General features: G+C 36.5%; 1 protein-coding gene across 1 annotated transcript in view; it reads left to right on the top strand.

Moving 5' to 3' along the window:
• TACR3 (tachykinin receptor 3) overlaps positions 1-13,717 on the top strand; it is a 34,349-nt gene extending 20,632 nt beyond the window's left edge. Inside the window, exons 4-5 of the mRNA XM_065634328.1 lie at positions 10,140-10,336; positions 13,402-13,717. Of these exons, the coding sequence (XP_065490400.1) occupies positions 10,140-10,336; positions 13,402-13,717 (513 nt within the window). The remainder of the gene's footprint in view (positions 1-10,139; positions 10,337-13,401) is intronic.
• The last annotated feature ends 4,794 nt before the right edge of the window (positions 13,718-18,511 follow it).

Raw genomic sequence — 18,511 nt, 5'->3', positions numbered from 1 at the left:
TTGCCTTTTTTTTTTTTTTTGACAAATCAAATGTCTCAGGGATTAACTCATTTAAATTTGCCTGACATCAGTCTTTTGAACTTCCGAACATCTACTGCATGTGGGGACTTTGCAGCCATTACCCCTTCTTAAAACTCCTGGCATGAGACTGATTGATGCGCAGCTGAACATAATTTACTCTCCCACAATTCCCATTTTCACAAGACAGAATTATAGTTTCAATACTGTCATACATAAGTTTATATAGCTGGCTTATAATGTTACTATCAGTTTTACTAGCCTTACTAGTGTTCTTTATATTCAATGCAAATACTTAAAGACTTGCTCTGAGATGTTGTCTCCACACTTTTTTCTATCTAAACTTCTATTAGAATCCCCCTTCCAACTTATTTTAACCTGTAAGAGGGGATAATCACGTACTGTAAATAAAATCAATCAGTTACTGTTGTCTTTGTCACGGGATTCAGTTTTGATACAATTGTCTTGTGAAAAAATAGCATATCTCTCAACAGAAGATGCCAATGCCTTGTCCCAATAGGAAGAATACAGAAGAGCAGAAAATAGTCTCCTTAACTTTTATATCTTTTCTTTACAGTTCTCCTTACCTCTATTGACTTTATGACAATACATCGCTGTGCATCATCTTCAGTATTTTTCATTATTCCTCCATACTTACACCTCTGTTTATATTCTTTGCTTCTCCTAACAGCTTGAGGTATCATCTCAATTTGTTGCTGCAATGAAGATTGATAAAAAGCCATATTTTTCCAATATCAAAATTGTTTTGTAAATTTGCATGTAAAAATATCCCTAAATAGTACTTCCTACTGCCACTGTCAGAGACAGAATATTATGATAGATGGACAACTGTCAGATCCAGGAGAAATTCTCCTATATCCTTATGCTTCTTTTTTACATACCAGTATAGCTATAAAAATATAGTTCAGCATATTATTCCTGACTTCTCACTGACATCCAGCGCAACTAAAAAGGTAGATTTTCCTTTTTTCTACCACATATGTATACATGACATGAAATCACGCTAATACACCTTTCATACTACATTGCATAAAATAAGAAAAGCACTAGTTAGAAATAATGCTATATTTGCTGTCATTAAATGGTAGCTGACCAGTTCAGGATGAAAGAAAGAAGCTGAATTGTTTCACTATGGAGTAGTTTATTAAGGGATAGATTTTGTTAAATTAATTAAAAAAAAAAAAAAGCAACAGAGTCAAAGCCCAAAGCATTACAGTGTAGCAACAAAACTTGTGGAATACTGAGTTAATTATGTGCACCCACAAAGGTTGACACAGATTCGGAAAGACAAGACCATACTCATAATAATAATAAGCTTATTCATGAAAAACAGGTTATTAGAATATTACATTGTGAACTAAGATGTCACATAGGAATTCTGAAGTCAAAGATTTTTCTTATTAACAAGCAACCACTAAGACTAGACAGACAGACTAGTTAGAAACTGGCCCATTCATGGAACCTCATGTGATAGTTTGCATCCAGCCATAGGAAACAAAATATTTGGCACTCTGGGTCCCAGGACTTACCTTACATGTGACTTGCTATTTCCTGCCAACACCATCTTGAAACCCCACTTTTATCCCCAGACATTTGTTCAGACTTCTTCAAGGTTGGAAAATAAGTGCAGCCCCAGGGGACCACACAAAGACATTGCAAGTTTAATACCTTCCCAGTTATTTAAGCAATCCATCTTCTCCTAGCTTTTCCCAGCATGAGGACCAACATTCCAGTCTCTAATAACTTATATGTTGTATTCAATTTCCAAAATGGCATAAAGGAGTCAAACAATTTAATATAACAGGAAGTCAATAGAACTTGATTATCCTAAATTTCAACACCAGCTGCAATCAACTACTCTACACAACTTTGTACTACAGATTTCAAGGCATCTCCAAATCTCCACAGCTGACACCCTAGTCTACACTGAATCATCACCTGTGAATGTTTTTTAGAAGTCAGACAGTAGTAACCACAGAATTTTTTGGCCGTTATTCAGGTTAATGGTCTACCAAGGCTGCACATGTGTCTAAATATTCACTTCTCCATGTTCTATATGCAAAGGGAACCAAATCCTGGAGCATACAGACACAGGGACAAGGCATCTATGTAACAGCTCATCGGAACTGGCCATGTAACAGCAGACTGTGAAAGAGACTTATATTGTCATCTTGCTTTTCCTACCACTTATTTATTCATGGGGCACAAACGTTTCCACATCATAGATTCATTTGTGCTTGTGCTTCATGGACAAAAAGGACTGCCATGGTGATGTAGGAGCATTTTACTTACATACTGACGAGGTTCCCTCTCCCAAAGGGGCACATGCACTTATCTCCTGGGAAGGTACCCCCCTTCTCTTTGGCTGATTTTATGTTTCTCAGAGTAGTAAGTGAAATAACCTACCTATTCTGTGATGGGGTAACGAGGTGCAGAAATTCAATTTGTTATAAATAATATATACCTCCTACTGAAAAGAGGTGCCTGTGCTGAACTGCAGAGAATCTACAATATTCCAAATGTGCTTTTTAGAAACAGGTGAAAATTACCACCCACACCCAGAGGTGTATCTGTGTTATGTCTATTGATACCTTCACCTAACAAATTTAATCTTTTAAATTAAGTACTTCACGCTTTAAAAGTTTCTGTACTACAACATTCTGAACAACCTACTCTAAACACCTTTATGTCATTACTCATTTTCTGGCACGGACAGAAAGAGTTTCTTCGATTTCTACAGGCTTTGGAGCAGGTTTCCTAGAAAACAGTTTCAGCCACCCTGGCATGGGTCACCTTATACTTTATTCCACAGCAGTATCAAACCAGTGCAGTAATGATCAGTGTTTTGACCATTATGGCCACATACTGGGGATACTTTAATACTTGAAGTAATGCTAAAATGTCTATACCAAAGCAGAAATAGCAGATGTTGTCAGAACAATGACACTCCTGATACTTCTCAGAAAGAATAATTGACCAGAGCATGTGCCACCTTTTTACTGACCAAACATTTCCAAAAAGTTCTGTATGTGGGTTACAAGTCTACTTCTCACAATATATTCATAATATTGTACAGTCATTTGTGGAACAAGAAAAATAAATTAAGTGCATCAAATCCAAAATATAAACCTCCGGCATCACTGACATGAACAGTTTCCTTTCAATTCAATTTAAATGAAAATGGGACTGGGGGACATTATTAGTTTTTTTCGTTTTTTTCTTAGCTAGTAATAAACACTTTTGCTTCAACTTTTGAAAGGAAAGATGTTACTACCTTTGCAAATACATAACTATGATGGCAATAAAAGAATAGTTTTAACTGTGTGGGGTTTTTGTTTGGTGTTTTTTTTTCTGAACAGAATTTTGCCATGCATTTTAAAGTACAATCCAGGAATAATTCACTCCATCTTCAAGCAACACAATTTTATTCCTATCAACAGAAAAGAGAAGAAAGAGGTTTTCAAACTGTATAGTAAATAATCTGCACTCTTTCTCATTATGCCCATGTACTGAAATTATAGAGAAATATAGTAAACATTAAAATGGTTTCTAATGGTATAAATCACTTACTTAATTCCCAAAGTGAATAAGCTGAAAATAAAACAATTCAAAAGAATGTAGGCTTTCCATATCAAATAAGAGTCTGTGCTCCTATTTTGAAGATAACCAAAGCTACCCATCTCATTTTAGGTTCAAGAGGGCGGTTTCCATTGATAGGAGCCCTCATAATGCAGACCACATGTAGGGATACTTTTGTACTATTCATTGGCATAATTCAGCATAGCCTTATTTTTTTGTTGCACTGTTCAATATAATCTTTACTCTCCAAGAGAAAAAATTCATATGTGCCAATCCTTCTGAAGTCTTATATGGAAAATTCAACTGTGTCTTAAAACATTGGCACGGTTCTGGGAGAGCCTTCAATGAGCATTAAAAGTCTCAGAATTGTGGGAGAAAGGAGACTTAAGAACCAACTACTCCTGTTGGGAAAAGAAAAGAAGATATGATTATTTTGTCTCCCCACACCAAATCTCATCTCTGCTTGGAAGCACGGAAGTGAAGTGTGCCCATCATTCTTTCCAGGTCATGTCTACAGAAGGAAACTATTATGAAATAAGCAATGGTGTGGAATTTAAGTAAAAAAGCACTAGATCAGCTCTTTCGCTTTTTTCAGCTCTAGATATCAGGTGGATAACCCCATCTGAGAATGCTGATACCACAACAGCCACTCGGAGTCATTTTCTAAAGAACATAAATTTCTTAAGCTACTCCATGCTGAAGACCAAGACAATGATACAAAGCCAACTAACTTTACTTGTCATCTAGGTTACAGAAAAAAAACTCTTTTAGTTTGATCAGCAGACTTTAGCACATTGTCTAAATCTAACAATCTCTTGTGAGAAATGAAAACATCTCCTTTAGATAAAGACTTGTGGCAACTTTTCTTCCCCACTCCCAATCAGAGGCATGTAAAATCATGTCTTCTCAAGGAAAAAAGCCTAAGCAAAATATTTACCCCTTCAATGTTCAGTGGAACAGGTAGTTCTTGACATGTTGAGATAATCTTAAAGTCACTGTCAAAGCTGTGTTCCATGCAACATTAGAAAAGCATCATTTTAAAATGGCAGTAACTAAGACCGTTCAGGAAAAATGTCAAAACTGCTTTGATTTGACAGGACCCCACATTTTAGCATTTGTAAGACAGCTATCTTATTCAAAGCTATTTCATACTAGAACAGATCTTTTTCAACTTTATAGCTTAAATAACAAAGTAAGTGATTGTGAATTCTGTCTGCAGCAAGAGATTATGCAAACTGAAATGAAAAGCAGTTTATTTCAAGCAACTGAGAAAAAATGGATAGAAAATATAAGTCAGAAGAATAAAATTATTTGTCAAGCACTGGAATTGACAAGTGCTTCACCCGACTGAAAGACTTCCAAGCTCTCTGATTATTTCACCTTCTAAACATGCACTTCCTTCAGCTATTAAGAATCAATCCTTTCTATGGGCTAAAAGAGCACAGAAAATCCCTGAGCTTGTCAAAATTATATGAAAACCCACAGCATCTCATATCTCAGAAAACAGTCCTATCTCTGTACTAATACCAGCAGAGTTACCTTTGAATCTTAATTTTATTGTAAAAGATAGTTTACTCCCACTAAGCATTGTGAAAAAGCAAAAGCCATAATGGTGTTCCCTTCTCCCTGGTGCTTAGTGCACAGGTGCCATGAATGTTCCTGGGACTGAGAAGTGGATTTACTGATTGCATCAAAAACGGGAGATATGCTTTTTGCAATGTTCGTTTGATATTTTCATTCTTCCAAAAGAGCACAGAGCAGAAAAACACATTATGACTTCCAGATATTATCTGTGAACTGTGTTAAAGTTGTATTCACATGGACAAAGAATATCCGTGAGTGAGTAAACTAAAATATTCTTACACTGTATGGGTTCTTAAAGTATTTGCTCTGCTTCTCATTTACATCTGCATAACACCTAGGAGTAAAAGTTCTGAAACTAACGAATTTATAAAGTGTAATATTGGTGCAAATGGAATCAGATGTCTAATTCCTGACCTTACAGAAGCATCAATATCAAAGATGAGTTAGAAAGGCAATAAGGAGCTGCAGAGCAGATTGAAAAGGAAATTATTCCCCAGCCTAAGTCTCAGGTATTGATGGCAAATCAATACCTTGCAATGCAAATTGCTATAGCCCCCTAGCATCAACTGAGTCTCTCAGAAAAGTATATTTTATTCCTCATCTTTCAAGAGCTGTTGTCAATGCTACATCTAAATCAGACTCATTTTTCTAGCTATTTTTCATGCAAAATAGAAACAGAAAGAACAAAACCCCCATATTTGCTGCTCTTTGCAAGTGTAGCAGAATCTGCTAGTTCCTTTTCACTTGTACTGCTTCAAATATTTGACAAGAAAAGCAAACTTGCAAACTCCAATTCCAATGAAGTTGCGTCTGTTTTGTTCTTTTAAATACATTTTTTCCTCATTATATAACACTCGTTAATGAAAGAATGTTTCTTGCTCAGAGAGGAAGGACTTATAGGTACAGGCAAGACTCAAAAGCACATAAATTAACTTTTTTTTATAGCCATAGTTTTTCTTTGACCTCAATATCAGTAGAACACATTGACAAAAATGAAAATATATAATACTTAGATTTTCCATCATATCTCAAATCTAGCCTCAAGACTTGCCTAAAGGTTGCACAACTGAGAGACTCAGTAAAACTCATTTTAACAAATGAACAGAAATACACCCCTTTCCTCTGGCCGTGCTGCCCCCAAAGCATAAAGGGAGACTGAGCAGAACACCAAGGGAAAATGACGCCACTTGGGCACCGGTTGGTGATGTTCATGCAGCCACACATTTTGGAAAGCTCCATAGTGAAACAGTAGCAGGAACAGAGCTTGACATCCAGTGCAACTGAATTCAGTATATTTCTGGCTTGCTTGCTTTAGAAATGTTTCCTAACGCATAAGAGCAAACCCTTATTAATTAATACTATGCAACACAGAAAAGAGAAGAAAGCAATTGAAAAATGGTAATATCACCAAAAAAAGGCAGAACAGGCATATTAAAAGGAAACAAAGTACTAATTAAAAAAAGACTCTCTTTTATACTCTGCAGTTGAATCTGCAAAATGCCATTGGAGATTTTTTCAGTAAAACATCACAGTGTACTGGGAAAACACAATTGGGCTTTTGTGGCAAATTCATACTTTGCCTGTTTCACTTATTTTCCCTGTGCCCTAATTGAGCTTAACAGTTCACCGGCACTCATTCATCAGGATTTATATCAAGTAAAATCAAGGTGCCCTGGGTTTATAGACCCTGAAGACAGTTTCTGTTCATAGTTATTGAGATCGATAAGAAATTAAACTTAACACTGGAAAGACCAGGGGGACGGACAAGAACTGCAGCCATAAAGTGTAAGGGATGGCCTTGCACACCATGCGTGCCTGTCTCTGAAAGAGGAAAGGAAATTGGGAATAATCTCCTTCCTTTTCAGCTTATTCTTATTCTTCTTTTCCTCCATTTCTGCCAAAACACACTCATTCTTAGCTGATGAAACAAGGCATGACAGTGCTCTTCAATTCCTCTTATAACTTCTGTGGTTGACTTCAAATTCAAGTGTAACTGTCCTGCATTTCAAACAATTTTATGCCACACAGACTTGCAACGTCTCACTAGTCTTCTTAGGTAACATGTCAAGGAGTGGATTGTACTACTTAAATACTCAAAAGAATGACAACTCAACCTTGACCTTTCTTAAACATAACTTTTTGGTGGAAAAATTAGCACATTTTTGTTCTAGAAATAATACTTTACAGCTTAATAAGGAAAGCTCATGTCTCCCCCTAACCATGCAAATATCAGTCTATTACCATTGCCTTCAGTGAAACTCAGACTGATACGGCCTTACCTGAGAGGAAAACGATACTTTCAATTTTCATAATAGGTAATTGTTGCTATTTATGAAAAACAGCTGCAAACCTGAATGATTAAGAACATAGTGTGCTTCACTGTCTGCCGCTTCAGTGACTTGTTTCTTCACAAATTAAATCAAACACTAATGGCCATCTAAAATCTTCTTTTGCTAGTCTAGTGTAATTGTTTATTTCAGAAATTTCTGCTTTCATGATGATGATGACTTGCTATTTAATCATGGGTTTCCAGACAGAAACAGCAAGAAGAAAATTTTGTGCTGATTTTGCTGTTTTTAAAGATAAGTGTTTTGTTTTAAACAAAACAGTAAACTTGAAGGAAAAGATGTGATTTTTCTGGGGGCGATTTGGCTTTTTCCATTTAAAAACTTTTTAAAAAAAGTTAAAATGTTTGAAATAAGAATCTAGTTGCCTGAAACCGTGATAAAATTGTTTTAGTTGAGTATTTTCTTTGGGTCATACTGTAAATAGTTATTTTGGGATTTCTGTTTCCCTGAATAAAGCCTGAAATATTACATACGGGTTTAACCAAAACTTAATTCATTTTGTGTTAATGTTTGAGTGCAGCAGTTGAAATAAAAAAGCCATTATTTGTACAGATTGTGAAGGTTTATTTGCTTTAGGAGACCTCTAAGTACACTCTTGAAGCACTGCTTGCCTTGCCCTTTGATAGAACACAGTAAACTGGCCAACAAGAATTTGGATGTCAGGAAAAAAAACAAACAACTTTCTTTCAAAAGTGCTGTTAACACAATTAAGTAAGCCAGACTGGCAACCTGCATTCTTACTGTGATCTCTAGCAGCTCTGAGGCATGAGTGACACAGTGTTCAACCGAAATCTCCACTGTTTCAGTTCTTAAGCACTGTACAGATGAAATGTTCAGTATAAATACAGGTTTTCCAGATAACATTTTGAAAGTCTGGAAACAAAAATCAGACCTCCAATCCTTCCATTTAGTACCTATGGTATTCCAATGATAAATAATTCTAGGAATAATTTCATATGCACAGCTGCTACTGCAAGACTTACTAATTAAATATCAAGGCAAGTAATTAGATTCTCAAGTACTCTGAAATTACAGAAATCCTGAATGGTGTTGAAGTAATACTTATTATATCTGGCAGGTCTGAAAACACAGCAACAAGCGAAGTGAACCCGTAGGTCAACAGACCAAGAGCTTAAGTACTCTGGTAACACTGTGAAGTATTCCATCTGCACAATGTGTGCAAGGCACAGGTGTGAATCCCCAGGAATGGTGGAAGTTATGTCCAAAGGAGTAGAAAAGACATGCTGTTTAATGATAAACTGTGATTTGATAACGTATTTCGATGACATCATTTCAGATGTGTAATTTAGCCCAGAAATATCTGTTCACATAGAGTCACCACCTCTTCCCTGCACCAAAAATCATCTCTCATACAGTCCCATATACATGCTATATATAGACATACAGATGTACACTTACCAAAGGTGAAAGTGATACTATGTTTTGGTGTGTTGTCTTCCCTTATAATACTGATCTTCCTTCTGCACTGGTTTACAGTTAACTGATGAAAAGTGCTTTAGAAGAACCAAATACTAATAATGTTGTATGTGTGGACAGATGCCCTTTTTGTATCTTTAAGAGATGATCAGTATATGTATCAGTAACAATAAATATTCTCACAAGCAAAATCTTGTACATTACAGTCCCAGCCAGCAGGAAAGCTTATAAACTGGTGCCAGATATTAAATGAAAATTTGCTTTATGTAGTATGAGTTAAGGTCAACACCATAGTATTTATATGTAAAATGATTTAATTACATTAGCTGAAAAATTATGAAAATATCAACCTAAGACACATAGGTATGGGAAAATTTAGCTTTTTTTTTCCTGGCAAAACTACAGACAGTAGGAAATGGCACCTTGTAAAGAGAAATGAAAGGAACTGTTGATCACAATCCCTATTATTCCTCAATATCCACAGTATAAATGAACAACAGACCTCCCAGCACAGATCTATCATGTCTGGTTTCATTTCACCTACAAAAAGAAAATCTGTTGTATAAACTTGTGACATGTTGTCTTGAAAATGGTAGCTGGGCTACCATTTGGCATTGCTGGAGAGCAAAAGGCAGGAGTGAAAATTTTACATGACTCACAACTTTTCTCTTGTGTTTCAGCACAAACCAGAGCTCCTCATCATTTGTGCTCGATGGAAACTGTGGTAGCTAACAGATGTTATGATGTCTACAGAAAACAACAAATAATGACCACCAGCCAAGGAAGTTGTTAACCTCTGAAATTAGACAGGATACTGCACTTGCTCATTTCCTTCAACCTAGTGTTTATTCAAATCACATTTTATAGCTGGAGACCAGGAATATACTTGCAGACCATAACAGAAAAAGATACCAGTGTCAAATAAAGGCCAAAACGAGATGTCCAAATAAAACACCCTGTAACTTTATGCCATGATTAGGTTTACAGAAAAAGTTCAGATTGAAAGGAAAATTATATAAAGCATATTCATCTTGGCTTTGACTAACTTTAATAATCAAATGCAAGAAAATTATTAATGGATGTTGAAATGCTAGTCCAAATAAAAAAGGCTAATGTATATTATAAACCAGTATTACTACTTTCCTCTTACAGGTGGTAAAAATGATGATTGTGGTTGTGCTGACATTCGCCATCTGCTGGCTGCCCTACCACATTTACTTCATAGTTACAGGGATCTATCAACAATTAAATCGGTGGAAATACATTCAGCAAATCTATCTGGCCAGCTTTTGGCTTGCCATGAGCTCTACAATGTACAATCCCATTATCTACTGCTGTCTCAATAAGAGGTAAGAGTTATGAAACTGTTGGTATGCTTAACGTCAATGAGAATATAAATGGTTTAAATGGGATAAAAGACAAAGAATTTTCACTTGAATAGTTTTCAGTTGAGGGGTGGAGGCGAGAGGGAAACAAACTTCCTTTAGGTTTGTAGTTGAAATGAACCAAAAAGAAAAAAGCACACTGTCAGTAAATGCTTTAGTCTACTTAAAATTTCAGAGCAAAAATCAGTATTCAGAAATCAACACTTCCCATTTCCATATGCAACATTTTAAATCTGTAGCAGTTTAATATTTTTTGGCTTGCAAAACATTAAAATAAAGAAGATGGTCATTAATGACACACAGTGCAATACGTTTGTTCACTAACTATTTGTAGCCACAAATCTCTTTCACAGCACTGGAAGGATATAAAATGTGATTTACTATGTATTTTATACCTCACCATTAGATTTCTACTGTGCTCTGAGGTCTGTAACAGGCTTATAAAACAAATATTTATATTCTCATTACTCAATACTAAATTACGGTACTGTTTGATAGCAACACATTGTGCTCTGAATTTCAAAGGCACTGACTTGTTGAGTTTGGTGAGATTTTATGGATATTTGCCAATTTGAGACTACTGGATCGCAGAATGAACTCATGTTTTTCACTGCAGCTTGTAGGACCAGGATCTAAACAAATATCATCCTGGCCATCCTATTTTTCAATGTTCCTTCTAGAATTACTGGATAAAGGCCACCAAGAACAACAAATCAGTTCACAAACTCAGTCAGTATGAATCAGTCCTGAATAAGTAATCTTAAATATTATTTGAAATAACTTTTGAACGAGCAGCCAGCACCAAATTTAATTGCTGACAAGATTCATACCAATTTTGTTAAATATTTATACAACCCAGTGAAGATCATGCAACACATGTCAAATGGAGTCTAATGAAGTGACCAAATCCTGCTGAGTTTTTACTGGTGTAAAAACACTGGACTCTGCCTCTTTGATGAGGATAGCTTATGATACTTAACATTCAAATTCTTTTAAAATGTCAAGGTTATGCCTGACTTCATACAGCCCCTGCCCATTTTGATTGTTTACAACTGTTCGAAGAAGAGATAAAGTTTTAGTATGCCAGAATGAAATCCTAACTCAAATGGCAAAGTTCCCATTAATTTCAACAGAAACCAGATTTCACTGGGTCTCCAGTGTCTGCATAATCAAAGGCGAGGAAGAACCAGGCCTCATATTTTCTCAATTACTACCATAAAAACCCCCAAAACATTGCCATTTTCTTCAAAAACTTTTTATGGCAGAGTTACAAAATACATTATTCATAAAAAATTAATCTCTCTGACGTGGCTTATGTTGACACTCATACACTGCAAAAATAAACACCTGGATTAAAGAATAAAAATAATCAATAATTTCATAACTTTGAGACACATTAAAGGTCACCTTGTTCAGAATTTAATGCAAGAATGAAATATTGGTGAATGTTTTCGTACAATTAAGTTCCATATTGCAATCAAGAAGTTGAAACTTCTGCTTCCTTCTCCTGCAGTAGGAAAATGTAGAACATTGCTGGGAGTCAGATCAATTTATGCAGTAATGTTACCTCTGCTAGATCTAGTATCAGAGTTATAGCACTTATCTCCAGCCTCATCTTCCAGGCTAATTAGGATCTTACGTATCTAGATAAAAAGAACGTTATTTCAAGATAAGCAAAAAACATGCCCTGAATGAGAAAGAGAATAGAAGGTGAGACAAAAAAATAATACAGTAATAATACAGTCTTAAGATGTTTAGGTTTTACAGCTTCCTTCACTAAATCCACTACCATCAAAGTTTCTTTCAACATTTTTTTCATAATGTGGCCTGCAACTAAACAGAGAGAAACTGAATAGCAAGCTTCCTGCTGGTATGGCAACATGTGACAGCTCTGTGGCAAACAAACTGAGAAGGAAAGAAAGTTATTTCTGTGAGATCAATCAACTTTCACTGAAAACTTAATCTAAATTATTATTTGTAGTCATCACTGTGGTAGCTGAACCATTGCTCCAAAAAGCCTACAGACACAATAAACAACACAGATGATCGTTGAAACAAAAACAAGAGAAGCAAGACAAGTGAGAAAGTCTGGTAAGTTCTAGGTCTAGAAGAAAAGGTGTTCTTTTTCAGGTTACACATAAATATACAGATACTTGCTTTTCTAATATATTTACCATCCATTCTGGAAATGCATACACACAAAAAATAACAATAGTTTTTTATAGTAAGCCTCTACCTCTGATTTGAAATAAAAGAACATGGTGTGAATATTACAAGCACTAATGCACTAAAGCCTCAAAATTCCCATTTGTACATTGTTCACGTTCAGTTTTTTACTTTCTAGCAACTTCTGTAATTATTACAAATTATTTCCTAAATACATTACCTGAACATTAGTCATTACATCATTCCCATGTAAGCATCTCTGTTAGAGAGTCAAACACAGAAGAGATATTGGCATCTGGAAGCTGGGGTAGTATTTTAGAGAAAAGAATGCTACAAAGTTTCTCGCTGAGAGAAGATAAAAATATAGGTGCAGACTCCATCATATGTGAAGTCAGAACAATTTCTGTGAAGACAGTACTATGAAAGCTGATGTCTGTTTATTTAGGCATGGGCAAACTGAGTATCAGGAAAATACCAATGATAAAATGCAGGGGAAATAACTAGAAAATCAGAAACAGAAATGAGCTGTTAGCACTATGTTTCTTACCCTACTCAGACTTTAGTCAAGCAAACTCCCACTGGCTTCACCACAAACAGAATTAGGTGCAAGATAATCAGCCAAGTCAGTGTCCTATCAACATGGTATAACATCAGGGCTGTCAAACTCGTTTTCACCAGGGGCCACATCAGCCTCACGGTTGCCTTCAAAGGGCCAAATGTAATTTTAAGACCATATAAATGCAACTACTCCTACATTTATACAGTCCTAAAATGAGTTTGACAGCCCTGGTGTATGTTCTCAGACAAAGGCCTGTGGCTGGCTCTCGCAAGCACAAGTTTTCACCAAGCATCCTTCTTCTCAGGTTCCGAGCTGGCTTCAAGCGAGCTTTCCGCTGGTGCCCCTTCATTGAGGTGTCCAGCTACGATGAGCTAGAGCTCCAGACAGCCAGGTTTCATCCCACTCGTCAAAGCAGCCTATATGCTGTGTCCAGAATGGAGTCCAGCATGACAGTGGTGTTTGACGCTAACGATGGAGACAACGCCCACACCAGCCGTAAGAAAAGAGCAGCTCCGAGGGAGACGAGTTCCAATGGCTGTTCACAGAGGAATTCCAAGACCGTCTCCACAGCCTCAAGTCTCATCAGTTCACTGCACACATCAGTAGATGATTATTCCTAAGCATTTGACAGTGACAGTTGCTAGAAGGACAGCACTGGACAATGCTCTCCTACTTTGGGACTAGATATTCATACTACAAGAAAGCAAACGTAATTCCACTGCTAAACCGTAGCTATAAATATTGTGAGACTTTTATACATCGCTTCTTTGCGTTGAAGAGAAAAAGGAACTTGACAACATATGTATGAATCAGTACGAAAGCACAGTCACACGTTATACATGACAACGTTTGTAGGGATTATCTAAAATAAGCCAATGGCATAAAGAATATTGTTTCAGCTGTATCTGACCTGTGGCATTTATGTTTCACCTACTGAAATGGAACAGGCTCCTTTACTTATTGAAGGTGAACTGTACAATGTTTTCTATTACATGTATTAATTCTACAATAACAAAGTTACATAAGACCTAATTAAAAAACTTCTTTATAATGAAGACCTAATGAGCCCCAAGTCGATTCAATTGGTTTACAATTTAGCCCTACTCCCAGACAAACAGACAAATGAAGTTCACATGAACGAAGTTCAGCTCTGCTTGCAATGGTACATTTTTTCAAACACATGAAAAATGTTTGTTGTTTTGTTTTGTTTTTTTAAGGAGAAAAATCTCTAAAAGACTAAGTTAAATTATACTGAAGTTTCTGTATTACTGAGCAGACTCCAATGGACATGTAGTTTCAGGAGGATATATTGCCTAGATGAATGTCCTACAGCTTTGTATCTTATTGCTAAGAGTAAGCTCCTAACAGGAGCTTTGTGATTGACTTTAGAAAGGTCAAAAAGTTTAAACTGGAGATTCACATGTACGTACAAATACCACTGTGGCAATGAACCCTTCTCTGTGGAAGATACCGTAACATGTTTCACTATGAAACAACTTCACCAGGAAAAAAAAAATATTTGGGCTATTTTCCTAAATTTTACATAGCTAGATGCATGTAAAAATACTCCTCTGTCTGCATCTGAAAATATGTTATGAATTATTACACACCTTCCCACCCAATTCAGTCAAAATCCACTGACAATCACTGTTGCAAAGAAAGCTGAACTTAATGCAAAAGGACCAGATGGCAGCCTGGTTGTGTGAATGTTTGTTCTCAAACAGTTAATCAAAACTTAGGCAAGAGTGTGAACGTCTTCCTAAGGTAGCCAGACCAGCACAGGGGAGCGTGTACATGGCTCAACCCAACTGGGTACCAAAGCTGAGCACTTAACAGGTACAAGTGTGAAAAGAGAAAGGCTTGAGCAGGCTTTAGCCCACATTCCTTCCTAGTGACTGAGGATGCCAGCATCACAACAGTGAGCATATCATAAGAGACTAGTAATAAGAATTATGTTTGTATTGTGATTCAGCTGTATAGTCAATTGCTATATTCTGCTAAGTGTAATTTGTATTTTTATTGTGATTTCAGTGCATTGCTGTATCACTCTGCTAAATCAAACTCCTGCATAAGGTCAAATATCCTCAAAGAAGTAAGTCTAGTATTTAATATTAAACTTTCCATGTGTGGAATAGCTGAAGAACCTGGTCATCGGGTATTGTACTCTGATAAGAATGTATCACAATTCCAGATTCACACTTTTCCCACCCACTGAAGCAAAGAGTTCTGTTCATTGATGGCTTCCCTTTTAAATGCCCATTCGTGCTTCTCAACAGTCTGCATTTCTGAAAAAACAGCTCTATTTTCCATCATGTCATAGTTGTACTCTCACTTTTCCTTTAAAAAACAAAGTGTACAGTACTCTAGAAAGTGTCATGCAATGCCTATAAAAATATTTTTCTGTTCTTCCCCTGAAATACTCTGTTTTAAGAATTTAAAATCTTCACAGGTGTTTAACAACTCTGCTGAGAAGATTCAGGGCAGCCACACACATGAAAAATGAACCTAGGCATTTAGCCTGATAGTGATATATCAAATACATTCTGTAAAGTCCTCTGCTCATGTACAACTTTTGAGGAACATACATACAAAAAATGTATAGCTGCTAAATAAACTGTCTTTTCTAACTATGGCTATTACAAAATCAATGTTGAGAAACATCAATACATGAATGTAAGTTTGAACAATACGGTTGTAGTAAGATTAATTTGTTTTTAAATGTAAAGTATAAATCTTAAAAAGCTGTCTATAAAAAGACAGCATCACAAACGTACAAAACGTCATCCTCATCTAAATTTTATCAGCCTTGGGTGACAAATATTGAGGAAGTAATGGTGACTTCCTCACATCTGTCTTTAATTAGTGAAACAATTTCACTTTACTAAGTGTTTTAGGATATGAGCTCCTGGACAAGTAGTCCATTTATAATCTCACTTTATTTTGGTGGGGTAGGGGTGTCAAAAACTCCTCAGCATTCCTGCAGTTCTCCTCTGAAGTTACAGTTTATTCCTCTACAACAAATGAAGAAATCTGTGCTCTTAATCACAGCATTGCCTTAACAAAACATTACAATGATGCATGGTGCAAACCCATCTCCGCCTCAGCCTCAAAAAACATGAAGGGTTACACATTAAAACAAGTAGCACAGCAAAAGCTGTGACTGACAGCAGGTTGCATTTGAAGGACTATTTCTGAAAAACATTATAGTGACTAGGACGCTTACCGAAAAAGTTCGTTATAGGCCGCCTGACACACCTCACTGAAGACAGAGGAAATCAGGTCATCCTCAGTTTGTGCCAACAAGATTGCTTGAGGTAGTGGCCTGTATGCAGTGCACATGCTTCCATGTGTCTGCTGGTACAGCACTGCAGCAGTCTCATTTCTGGGCTGCAATCTTCAATCCACATTCTCTGCTTTTGCTGAGAGGTGAGTTAAGGAAAACAGAGCTAGGTTCTGACTGAGAGGGGCATAGCAATACTCTCAAACAGCTACAATTCAACAGCATCAGGAAAGGTCTTCTGAAACGTGAGTCCTCCTCATGTATAAGAGTTCCTACCACTTCAGCCCAGGCTCGTACTGGAGTCTGCCTGTAAAATGTTTATCTGATGAAAAGACTTCATTACCCTCTGAACTACGATTTTGCAGTGAGGTTCTCTTAGTATAGGTCAGGTTTAACTTTCACATCTCGAGAGAAAGCATGTTCAACATCAGTTTTCTCCATCATTCCCTTGACATTGGCTAAACTTGTAAAAAAAACTTAAACAGAGTGACAAAAAGCTAAACTTGACTACATGTAAACACAAATCTTCAAAAATCATTTAAGAAAGATTTATAATACCTTTGTCTCAAGTCTTCCATATAAAAGCATGGCGTTGAAAAGAAAAATGAACTCCGAGTATGCTCAGGGTACATACAAGATGCACACGATAGATTGCAGCCTGTAGCTATTTGATGGGAATCCCTTGATCATTTCCCTTCCAGTCCACTTACATCTTATTGTCAAGGTTAGGAAGCACATAGCCATGAGCTATTTGCGGCATGGTTACATCTGGTATCTCAATGTGTCCATTGAGGAGGGTCGTTCACCAATACTAATATATATTTTCAAAAATAACATACAACAGGAACTAGTATAGAAAAGGAGAGCCAAACACAAGTTTGAGAAGTCACTCTTTTTTAATCTAGATAAAAACATTCAGGTATGATTTGGATGTGGATGTTTCCCCTTTAATACCAGTGAATTTCTTTCACAGCAGTAAACAAGAACCTTCTATTTCACAGATATAAATTTCAGAACCTTTCAGGCTGTTCTCTGCAGAAACTACAGAGTTTATAGAAACACTTGTTCCTGTTGCATTTATTTCAAGACTTCTGAAGTTGCCTCAGCTCAGATAGAAATTTAAATCTGCTGTGCTGCTTCCTCTAGTTCAAAATGAGCTTTAAGTTTAGAGTTCAAATTACTATGTACTGTTTGTTAATGAATATCTCCATATATTGCTGTAAAATATGCAGGAGATCCTGCTTAGGAGAAACCACTGTTTACAGATGTTGTGTGAGTTCATTGTATTAAATAATGTGTTCAGTTCCATTTAAGTCATCTTGTTCATGAACAGATTCAAGTGGTTCTATGTTCATAATTCAAAATGATTTGTTGGGTAGAGTCAAAGATAATTCTTTATCAGTCCATGAGCAGTTGCCGTGGGTATTTGAATTCAAGTTGTTTCAGATGGGTTCATATATCACATGGTATATTGTCATTGGTTAACTGAATTGCCTCTCTCCTATCTGTAATACAGAAACATGCACACTGGATTACAACTGGAATCAGATCTCCCAAAGCAAATGGTTACATTTACAAATACTAAATCTGCCCTTTATGAGTACTCTGTAACATAGTCTCTGGAATCCCTATTTCCAAGTTTCCCAGCAGTATTTTCTGCAATATTTGTGATGCAAACAAAAAGGGGCACCAGCATCAGTCAGAATTGTATTTCCAAAGCACTCTCACTTCGAAAATTCATGTTGCCCACCCTGCTTGGGTTTACACGCTTTAGATATTAAAAAAACTAATCATTAAATCAATAGGCATTCACCAACTGAATGCTGTCAATCTGTTAACACTTGAAGTACTCAGCAGCTCTTCTATAACATTGCCCACACACAAATTCACATGCAAATGAACTAACAACAGATCGAGTCTGTACACATGATACACGGCAAGCCTCCAAGCAAGCTGCTTCTCCAATGCAAAGGAAAACTTTCTGCAGAGCATCTCCCAGACTGGCACAGGTCCCGCCAGATGAGGTCAAGGACAGCAAAATGTTCCAGCATCAAAGGACTTCACAGAGCAGCCCAGCCAGCCACTCTGTCCTCTCTGCAATCCTGAAACTACCTCTTGGGTGTTAATGGAAAAA

The sequence above is a fragment of the Caloenas nicobarica genome, chromosome 4 (genome assembly GCF_036013445.1).
Source record: "Caloenas nicobarica isolate bCalNic1 chromosome 4, bCalNic1.hap1, whole genome shotgun sequence".
Taxonomy (NCBI): domain Eukaryota; kingdom Metazoa; phylum Chordata; class Aves; order Columbiformes; family Columbidae; genus Caloenas; species Caloenas nicobarica.
Note: the sequence above shows the minus strand (reverse complement) of the source record. Positions and strands in the feature narration are given on the sequence as shown.